Here is a 10,805-nt window from a genome sequence, read left to right as displayed (position 1 = left end):
CAACTGAGAGAATACACAGCAAAGCTGGCATAAAAAGGCAACGTTCCGTCTTCAACAAAGTAAGGAATTCCTGGGAAATTGCAATGCTCCTAGAATAAAAATGAAACAAAAAACCCCTCCAAAAAAACTCCCATCAGAATATACACAAGAAAACCACCTTACCACCTCTGAAAACTCTGTAAAAAATTCAATAAAATGAAACGGAAAAGCAAAGACAGGGAATTGGGTAGAGGGAAATGTCGAAAGGAAGTGTGAAAAGCAATGGGGCCCAGAGCAGAGGGAGGGATTGGAGAAAGAGGGAAAAAAGAAATGAGATTTACAATGTAATGGGCTAGGTGAGGCAGCAGAAACACTCAGAGATGAGAGGCACATGTTATTCCAGAGGCTCATGTGGGGTGAGTGGGGGTGGGACAGAGGAGGGGGAGCAAGAGCCACGTGCCCACATTGAGGAGATGAGGTGTGAGGACACCAACAGCCCCAGCTGCCCCCACCAGCAGTGCAGTTTTTAATGGCCAGCCCAGTTCTCAGGATGAATAAACCTGGGACAGACCCAGGCAGGGAGGACTCACCGGCTGGAGCAGAGCCTTGCACAGATGTGGCTGATCCTGGCACCCCAGACAGACTGGGGACAGGGGGCCTTGTGCTCCAAGTGAGAACTGCCACCCAGTTCTCAGGTCACTGGTGAGGGCTGCAGACCCCTGCACTGGTCCCATGACCTCTCCTTTAACTGCTGGAAACCAACAGGTGTATTAAAGGGAATCATCTCAAACACAGTGTTTGTTTTCCACAGAAAACCCATCTCAAGTCAGTAATAGTAAAAGTCTCTAAATACATTTATTTATCACCAATGAAAATACTGTACAGTGCCCCAGGGAAGGGGTGGGGACAGGCAAGGTGTTAAGTCTGGCTTTCATCGATGTCCTTGTCAGGATCCACGGCTGCAGCTTCGCTCTCCTGCTGCTGCTTCTTCCAGAGCTTTGCCATCGCCAAGAGTTTGAGGTTAGGCTGATTGGCAGTATCTTCTGGGAAAATATAGTCATAGTATTCCTCCCAGCCAGCATCAGACTAGGGAAAAAAACACCACAAAGCAAAGTTTAATTCGCATGTTAACGCTGGCTTTAGGAGGCACTTCTAATAAGAGAGAAATAAGAGAAAACGACTCCACAAAGGCACCAAGGACCCACAGCTGGCATCGCTTTTTCCTTACCCCATCCTCAGCCTGCAGTTTTCTCCTCTTCTTTATTTTCTCAGGCATGAGTTTATCTATCCTCTCCTTGGTGCTGTCAGAGCCGAACTCCTCCTCGAAGCTCCTCCAGGACTCCAGCAGCATGACCCTCTCCTCCTTCTCCTCGCAGCTGCGCATGGCCTTGTTGGCCTCCTCGTAGACCTGCCGGCAGCGCTGCAGCCGCTCCTCCCTGCCCGCCGACAGCTCGAACTGCGCGAAGCTGATCCACACCTGGGGGCACAGCATGGACACCCCGCCTGAAACACCCACCCAAAGCTGATCCACACCTACAGGCACAGCATGGACACCCTGCTTCAAACACCCACCCAAAGCTGATCCACACTGGGGGAACAGCACGGACACCCTGCCTGAAACACCCCCCCAAAGCTGATCCACACCTGGGGGCACAGCATGGACACCCTGCCTCAAACACCCACCCAAAGCTGATCCACACCTACAGGCACAGCATGGACACCCTGCCTCAAACACCCACCCAAAGCTGATCCACACCTGTGAGCACAGCACAGACACCCTGCCTGAAACACCCACCCAAAGCTGATCCACACCTGCGGGCACAGCACAGACACCCTGCCTGAAACACCCCCCCAAAGCTGATCCACACCTGCGGGCACAGCACAGACACCCTGCCTGAAACACCCACCCAAAGCTGATCCACACCTGTGGGCACAGCATGGAAACCCTGCCTGAAACACCCACCCAAAGCTGATCCACACCTGTGGGCACAGCATGGACACCCTGCCTGAAACAACCCTAAAAAATAACAAAGCAGCCCAAAAAAACCCCAACCCAACACCAAGGCAAGTCTAAAGCACTTTTTTCCCACCAGCCTAGAAAATCCCTGCTTGCTTCACACTCGTGAGATTCGCCTGTTTCAGCCAGGCAGGACGCTCACGAGAGCCACGTGGATACATTTCTTGTGGCTGTTTCAGGCCATGAGAAATCTGTGTGAATTTAGTCAGTGAGAGCACCAAGCGATGTCAGAAAAATCACAGCTATTTTTTCCTTCCAAAGATTTTTCAACTAAAATCCCAAGGTGGTTCAGCAGGAAGAGGGCTGCTTGGAAAAGCTGCTTTCACCTGAGATACGCCTGCTGCTGTATGGAATTCAGAAACTTCTTTCCCCCCTTCCCAGCACAGGCACGGGACTGAACTTGGGTTGATTTGAACCCAGGCAGCCCAGGCTTCCTCTGCCCCGTGGGCCACGTTCAGGACCAGCTCTGTGTCCTGGGTGCCCACACACACCTTGACGTGTTGTGTCCGCTGAAGCAACCGGCGGTAGAGGTTCCTGGTTTTCTCATACTCCTCTTGCTCAATCTCAAAGTCAATGTAGGATTTCCAAAGAACCTGCAACAGAGAAGCCTTTCATCACGTTCATTCAGAGCACACTGAGACAATGGGAGGGGGAAGAGCATGGATAAAGGTGAAATTTCCCTGAGAAAAGTTTGAGATCAGAGCATTAACTGAGAGCACAGGCTGGGATCAGGGCTGAGCAGCACCACACCCTGTGCACACAACCCATTTAGCTTTGTCAGGGGGTTTATGGCCCTGCCAAGAAACAGATGCTGAATTAACGAGTGCCAGGCCGTGGTTGTGTCTGAGCTGGTGGGTCATTTACATGTTCATCAGCCACTCTGCAGCAAACACTTCACACCTGGCCCGGGTGCTGAGCCCTCCCCCTCACCTCGGGCATGTCCAGCCGGGGCTGCCCGATGGCCAGCTCGTAGATGGCCCGGGCCCGGTCGATGTCCCCCAGGATGGTCTCCAGCTCAGCAAACTTAATCCACGAGGTGCAGTTCTCCGGGGCGAACTCCAGGAATTTCTCATACAGCTTCCGGCAGCGGTCGAATTCTCGCAGCTGCAGCTCCAGCTCGATGTAACCTTTGAACAGTTTGTTTTTTGGGCATTTACCTATGGACGTTCCCTGTTAAGGAAAAAGACCCTTAATGATATTGCAGGCAAATAAACCCCACTGTATTTTCTAAATGCTTCTTTACTTTTCAATATTAGAGCCACAACTCGTTTTTTGCACAGCTTGTTTCTTCAGACTCCGTTCAGGGCCAGCAGGAAATCCAGCCAGTGTTTGCAGAACGAATGTGCATCCACAGACACCAAGAACTCAGGAAGTAGATGATGTCCTCACTTGTTACACTTTCACAGATCATGGATCCCCCATGGAGTGTGAGTTGGAACTTACCCTGGCTCAGCTGAGCACTTCATCCTGCACCAACAGCTGACGGAAGCACAGTACCAGTCTGTACCAGTCTGTCAGGTAAACTGTTCCCAAGTATCTTACAAAACAAATGATACCAAACCAAACTGTCTCCTGGCCCCACACTGCTCCCCCTCACGCAGAGAATGGTTCCCCCTCCCTGCCTGCTGGCTGATAGCAATGGACAGGTAGAGAATAATGTCTTTAAAAAGTTTAATAGTTTTCCTTCTGATATGCCTCAGACTCTGGAGAAAACTGTCTGTCCTAAGGCAAGCTGTGAGAAAGCAGTTTCTGGTTCTTAGTTTGGGAGTCTTTTAAAACAAGAGTTAAGAACAGGCACACCTGAGACAAGCTGTAGCAAACTTCACCTTGGAGCCACTTGCAGGGATAAGCATTATTTATTAAGCAGCATAGCCTCTGTTCCCTCAGGCCAACGTGAGTGAAGCAACTGGAGATCAAACTCTTCTACTACAGCTCTCCTGTACAATGTTCCTACACATTTATTACCTTGGAACTTATTAAAAACAGAGGGATCCACCACTTGGGAGTATCACTTTGGTCCCTGTTATGGCCCTCCAGCTCTGCAAAGGCCATTGCTGTTTCAAAATATGCCCAGTTCTTCTCCATGTACCCTCCATCACTGTTTTGGCTGAAACCCCATTAGTTTGCTCTTTAAAGTCAAATCACCTCAACTGTTACCAATTATGGCTTTCTCCCCAAATCCCTGAGTTTAAGAATATCTGAGCTGAGAGGAAAGGAAGTTTATTTCAAAAGGTCTTGGTGCCAAAACACACCCCGCAGTCCCCTGACTTGCTGACATTCACACAGTGAACCTGCTCAGCAGCTCCTGAGCCTGCCCAAAATCCCTGTGATTGCTTCTCTCAGCAGCCTGAGACTCACACACTCTGTTCGACAGGTCCTAATTTCTACGAGTCAAACCTTTTCTTTATCTAAAAAGCTTTTTAGAATGTATCACTGTAACGAATCGGCAGCAGTTAGCAACTTGTAATGGCACTAAGCTGATGGGGGTGCTCTGCATTCAGAGGAGTGCTTTGTCATTTCTGCCCGCGGCTAATTCATCATAGCAAGCTGCCTTTCTTTTTAAATCATACACGACAGTAAATGCTGGTCCCTGCAGACTCCTCGGATGCTTTATTTAAGTGGATTAAACCAGCAATTTATAAAGGACAATTTAAGATCTCCTAATGCTATTCCTGTGTCACTGTTAGTTAGCAAAGTCAATTAGGGCACTAACAAAAGCTTACCAAAGCCCTTCTGGCAAGGGGGAGGTTCTTCTGGCGTATTTCAAACTGTGCATAAAGCAGCCACATTTTGGCAAATGTAAACTGGAAGAAAAAGAAGAATGTAATACTTAGGCTGGAAGTTCAGTAAAACATACTGCAAACACCCTTTAAAAAACCCCAAGCACTCCATCTATACAAAAATGTTATTATTACTATATTTAGTCTCGTTTGAGCTCAGTGTTTTGATGCTAAAATGTTGAGAGTCCATTACCCAAAACAACCTCGCTAGGACAGGGCAACATCCTCCATCCTTGCTGAAAGCAAAAATAGCAAGGAGGGAGTCTTTATAAAGAGAGAAAAGAGTTCATTAACCAATCATCAACTGGTAACATATCAGCCATCAACGAACCACTTAACAGCTGTTAATGATTACAGATTAATCCTAATCTACACACCTGACACTCAGGTGACGCAAATAATGACAAACTGGATAAGAAAGAACACGAACTAAGATTTTCTGGTGTTCCAAGGCAATGCAGAGTGATAGCTGTAAGGGTTTGGCCCCGCGGATATTTTAGTTAAAGCTCACTAGCAAAGAAAACCCCACAAAACCCCTCGAAAATCAGCTCTGCAGGCCAATTGTAACGGGGAGGACACACCTGAAAGATGTTTTACCAAATGCAGCTCCTCGGGTGGGACCGTGCAGGCCATTAGGTGCAGTTGCTATAAAAGGTGGTAACCCCAGCAAAGCAGAGCACCTAGTATTCTGTAGAGGCTGCAAGTGACTCAGCTTGGAGCAGCCTGAGGAGGAAGCCATGTAAGTAAAGACCAACTAAGTGGTTTTCTCTATCTTTTGACTATGTGCAATTTTAGCTTCTTAGAAACTATTTAATAATAAATTTAAAGTAGTGTAGAAGCCCCTTTGTTTCATCTGTGTGGGGGAATCTGCCATTGTGCTTGTGCTGCTGTTTCCCACTGTGATACAAATTACAGTGATCTTAGCTTGAAAAAAACCCTATTCACTTTGGAAGATGGACGTTTTGAGAAACTGGAAGGGGTACTTAAAGTTCTGAGTGCAGCCTTGGTGAATGTGTTAGCAGATATTTGCAGCTGTTTACACACTTGAATCTAGGGGCAGGGGAAGAAAACTAAAAGATATTATCTGGGAAACTTTAACCCCAAACTGACCCCGAAGTGCTGGAGGAGCCATACCTTTTTGTGGGGCAGGAGCTCAAGGCAAGCCTGGTACACCTGTCTGGTTCGCTCTGCATCCTGTAAGAACAGGCACCATTAAGTGCTTTGTTTACTGCTAGGATTACACTGTATTTTGAATCCTGCAACGACTGTAAAACCGCAGAACAGTATTTTTTAAGTCAAACTGGTTAGAATTATGAATACTTAAGATGTAAATATACTTATCTACTTGGTATGCACAATTCAAAGGTAATAATCAGAAGACTCAGCCTTCTGAAAGCAAGAATCAATACTAAGAAGCAGACAATAAAACCAGGAGTGTCCCCATTCTAAGAGGGAAAACAATTAGTCTGTTTTCCTTTAATAGACACCAAATAGTGTTCTCCACTTAAAGTAGCTCTAATGGTGCATGATCGGTAACAGAAGAAATATTTGCATAGCCTCGTAGGCTGCTATAGCAGCAATGTGGGTGCTTCACAAATGTTTTCCTAAATATAGAGCTATTTCACAAGTTCGGGTAACAGTACAGTTCAGATGGGGCTAGAAATACCCCCTTCTGCATTTCTTATCAGCATTTTCCTGGATGAATTGGGGTGAAACAAGTTTGGATTTGTTGGTTTTGTTTTGTTTGGGTTTTTTTTTACCCCCCATGCATAAGAGGGAAAACTGAAAGGGGAAAAATCCCATATACTTAAATAGTAAATCATGTAGCTTGCTGCACAAAAGTAGTGAAACATAGCATATTTAGTTCTCAGCTTTCCTATTAAAATGCCAGTAGCTGTTTAATATACGGAAAAAACTTGTGAAAGAAAGAAAAAAAAACCCAAACAAAACCTGAGTTCTTACTACTTGCCTTTGCCTCCAGCTCTTCGTACAGGGCGTAGTTGATCCAGAGGTAGATGTACCTCTTCCAGTGCCTCTTCTCCTGGATGGGGGGCACGTTGGCGATGGCTCTCTCGTACACCTCCCGCACGGTCTCGGCGTCCGCGTCGCTCTCCACCAGCCTCAGGTAGTCGAACCACGCGTCGTAATTGTGGGGGTTTGCCTTCCAGGAGGATGGGAGCAGGGAAACAGGGAAGAAGCTTCAGTCACCACAAATAACGGACCCTGTTCCTTTGCTTAAGTTTTACTCGGAATTTCTGCTTTGAAATAGGTCATTGGAGCACTAACGAACCGCTGTCAGTCTTGGGGATGCCCACATTAGAGCTTCTGGGTTAAAGTGAGTTTTGGTTTTATTGTGCCTACAAATATTTTCTAAATGAAGTGTGAGAGGGGATGAGGGCGTGGTGAAATGTGCAGTGTTCAGTGAACAGCAGACAGGAGAGGCACAGCTGTTTCCTCCTAAAAAGCTACCTGGACACAGGTGAGGTGTCCTGGAATGGTCACCCCATAACTGGAGTAGTAAGTTACAAGCTAAACTGCATTATGCCCTCAGGTCGCTTCAAAGGGTACCAAGCTCTGAGTTCAATCAGAAACTTTGCCTGCACAGTCTACATTAGAAAGCAGAAACAAAAAAGCAGTGAGTGCAAATATCATTCTCTTCTCCACGGATAGAATTCAGCCTCCAAAATGAACGTTGTCTTAGTATTCTCTTGGTGTTTTTTTTGACTATCAAGGATAATGTAAAACTCATCAGCCTTCACATCACAAGACACTGCTGTACCTGAAGCAGCAGCTGGATGCACAATGAGCCTGGGGGGTACCTGTAACACATACCTTCACCTCCTCTTCATACTGGAATCTCCTCTTGCTGACAATGATGTCTTCAATTCCCCTCCTGTCTCCAAACTTCTTCTCAAAAATGGTGTAATTCTTGAAGAGATTCTGGGCATCCTGCTTCGGAATTCTATCCAGGGCATACTTGTAGATCACCCTTACTCTTTCAAACTGAAAACATTAAATATCATTTGAATAATATTTACAAGGCAGTTTCAGTCCTACCCCACAGTTTCTTAATGAGTTTTTGGCAATATTTAATAGACTACAGAATCATGGAACATCTCTATGTAAGCGACTATTTTAGAACAGGACTAATGCAGATCTCCCTGAAGAGTAAACTTTGAGGGGGAGGGAAATCTGTAAATGTCAGCCCCCACCATCTCTTTTTCATTTACAGGTTTAGAATATTTAAACCACATTTAAGAGGTGTGGGTTTGGGATTCACAGAACCTTTTTTATTCCTTACCAGCCTGGGAACTTAACAGAGGCTGTCAGTGGAAAAACATTCAGGCCAGTTCAGTTTTTTATCATGCAGGCCTACAACCTCTTGGACCCTCACAGACTTGTGGATACATGCTTGGTCTGATGCTGCTGCTCTCAGGCTTGGCAGATTTGATGCCCACCTTGCTTAGAACACACCTTCCTGATATCACCAAAAGGCAACTAGAGGGCAGGCAAAAAAACTCAGACTAACAGCGCATCATATAAGGTGATGAAAACCACAAGCACTGCGGTGAAATGGCTTTGGGGTTTGATATTCAAGGAAAAACCTTGTCATTAGTCTGATGTGTTACTGAGAAGACCTTACCTCTTTCTGGTTCTCCTCGAACTTGGCGAAAGCCACGTAGAGGTGCTCGTCCATGTGCTCCTCCCCGAAGAACTCCACGGCCCTCTCGTACACCTTCCTGGCGTGGGCGAAGTAGCTGTGCTTCTCCTCGAAGCGCGCGTACTTGATCCAGTTCTTCACGTCGGGGTGCACGATCACGAGTGCAGCTCGGTTAAGGAAACGCCGCTGCCTGAACGGGGCCCCTCCAGCTGTGCTCCCCCCGGTGACTACGGGCTCAAGGGCTGCGCCAAACCGCTCCCAAGGTGGGTTTATGCAAGGACATGTCTTACTGAGAACTTGAAAAGGGATTAAAAACCGGATAAAGGGCGAGGAGAAGTCTGAAACAAATGACTGCAAAAAAGCTGGGTGCACGAGCGAAATTAAATATAGATGTTGTGGCAGGGCCTACAGCCACTTCACTGAATTCGATGGCTTTCCCTAAACACTTAATACCTGCTGCTGGCTCTTGGTGTGGTGGCTTGTTCTCAGCACCCCACAGTGAAGAGGAGCACAGAGATATTGCCAGAGATGGAATAACTAAGAAAAGGAAGAATGCAGGACTGAACTTGGGTGGGTGTTCCAAGGCACAGAAAAGGATATATCTCTCATAAATGCTTCGTGCCCTGTCCACCTCCTTGTATCTCAGCTCGAAGTTGATGTAGGAATGCCAGGCTTGCTCCTCTGGCTGCCACTCCATCCAACGTTCGAACACCTGACGTGACCCAGCAACATTCCCCAGCATCTCCTCCATGTAAGTGTACTTGTACCTTGGGAAAGAAGATTGAGCATCTACAATTGCATAGTGAACACAGCAACTCAAGGAGTTTTGGAGTGCTTTGCAACAGCATCCCTGAGGTTTCTTCATCTATCCCCCTCCACCCCAGAAATGCCTGTAGACACAGTTGTGACTGGCAGCATGCAAGCACACAAACATCCTTCTCTCCCAATGCCCTGGCCACTTAAAGAAAATACAAAACCACTCCAAAACTTTAGCCTTCCTCTGTTTTCAGACTAGCCTGAGGACTTGGAGAAACAGGAAACAAGGCACTCTGGCACGATCCCAGAGCAGACAAACGACGTGCAGTCTCTGGAGGCAGAAGAGCTGCTCTGGGCTCTGCCAACGTACCAGAACTGGTTGACCCTGGGCAGGGTGGTGATGGCCCGGTCCCAGATGTTGCGGGCGTGGTTCACCTGGCGGTTCTTCATCTCCATCTCGGCGTACTTGAGCCATAGCGTGACGTTCCTGTAGTCCACGTCCAGGGCGCGCTCGTAGATGGACCGGGCTCTGCAAAACACGAGTATGCTGCAGGTATAATGTGCCTCCAGGACCCTGATGTTTGGCAACGTGGGCCTGAAAAGGTTTGTAGGAGCTGCCTGCAGCTGCATCCTGGTTACCTCTGGATCTCCTTCAGGCTCTCCTCCCATTGTGCGTACTTGATCCAGTTACTGATAACAGTCCTGTTCTTTCTTATGTTGTCTTCAAAAGTCTGGGGAGAGAATTATACCTGTAAGAAATCCTTCTGCAGACCAGTACTACAAATGCCTTATGGGGTATTATTATTACAGGAATGAATGCCCAATGTCTTACACCTGTACAGAAGTGATAACGAATCATACTTAAAACAGCACGGTAAAAATTGCTGGGCAAAGCAGCTAGAAGTGTAGAATGGTCCTACAGGACTAAACTTGAGTTCCTGCAACCTGATACCTGAAATATCTTACTCAAGCAACAAACTGAACCACGATTGTCTTATGCTGCCTGGCCAGATGCTGGTGGTAATGCAGGAAGTGCCTGTAACCCATAGATGTAACAACCGTTTAAGTGTTCCAAACATGGGCACAGGGGAGATGTCTGCTACCGAATTCCACGTTAAACAACACAGGTTTAACCTGCAGGTTTTGCACAAAAGTAGCATGAAGCAGTTACGGTTTCTAAAGAATGGGTGCTTGCCTGGAAAGTCCACAAGGAATACAAACTACCTCTTGTCTAAGTTGAAAATAGTAGAGTTTTAGTGCTTTACCTAAGGGTCGAGATTAGCTTTGTTATTTTATTGTACCTTTCTTTTCCTGAGTTTATAGTCATTTAGCTCTTCAACATCTGTGATCTTCTGCTGCGGAGGCGGCGGGAGAAGCTCGAGTTCCCTCTCCTTGGCCTCTCTCAGAAGCTGCTCCGCTGTGATCTGAACCTCGGCGGGTGCTTTATTTTTCACCTGCAAGGTAAGCGGAAGGGGCGCTCGGTTCACATTGCCCTACGCGAACCCGCCAAGCTCCCCGTTGCCGGTTTCCTCCGGTGCCTCGCCAGGCGCGGTGTTCGCCGAATGCGGCGCCGGGGACCCCGCGACCCGCATGGCCCGGTCCCGGGCGGCTC

General features: G+C 47.4%; 1 protein-coding gene across 1 annotated transcript; it reads right to left on the bottom strand.

The window, feature by feature from the left end:
* Positions 1-805: 805 nt before the first annotated feature.
* On the bottom strand, positions 806-10,645 carry CRNKL1 (crooked neck pre-mRNA splicing factor 1). The gene is made up of 13 exons (XM_008924846.2): positions 10,495-10,645; positions 9,833-9,924; positions 9,564-9,722; positions 9,038-9,204; positions 8,420-8,598; positions 7,609-7,779; positions 6,746-6,937; positions 5,911-5,970; positions 4,720-4,800; positions 2,927-3,166; positions 2,488-2,589; positions 1,208-1,456; positions 806-1,065 (listed from the first exon to the last, which is right to left on the bottom strand). The coding sequence occupies exons 3-13, from the start codon at positions 9,647-9,649 to the stop codon at positions 898-900; spliced, it is 1,695 nt and encodes a 564-aa protein (XP_008923094.1). The 5' UTR covers positions 9,650-9,722; positions 9,833-9,924; positions 10,495-10,645; the 3' UTR covers positions 806-897.
* Between the last annotated feature and the right edge of the window lie 160 nt (positions 10,646-10,805).

The sequence above is a fragment of the Manacus vitellinus genome, unplaced genomic scaffold (assembly GCF_001715985.3).
Source record: "Manacus vitellinus isolate BGI_N305 unplaced genomic scaffold, ASM171598v3 scaffold_38_pilon, whole genome shotgun sequence".
Lineage (NCBI taxonomy): Eukaryota > Metazoa > Chordata > Aves > Passeriformes > Pipridae > Manacus > Manacus vitellinus.
The sequence above is the reverse complement of the archived record's forward strand: the minus strand, read 5'-3'. Positions and strand labels throughout refer to the sequence as shown.

What these genes read in the sequence shown, in the direction of transcription:
- CRNKL1 (XM_008924846.2), bottom strand. Translation starts at nt 9,649, where the DNA reads ATGGAGATGAAGAACCGCCAGGTGAACCACGCCCGCAACATCTGGGAC. An exon ending in CCCTTGCCAGAAGGGCTTTG is followed by an intron (nt 3,167 to 4,719) that starts GTAAGCTTTTGT and finishes TTTCCTTAACAG; the next exon opens with GGAACGTCCATAGGTAAATG. An exon ending in CCCGGCTGGACATGCCCGAG is followed by an intron (nt 2,590 to 2,926) that starts GTGAGGGGGAGG and finishes TCTCTGTTGCAG; the next exon opens with GTTCTTTGGAAATCCTACAT.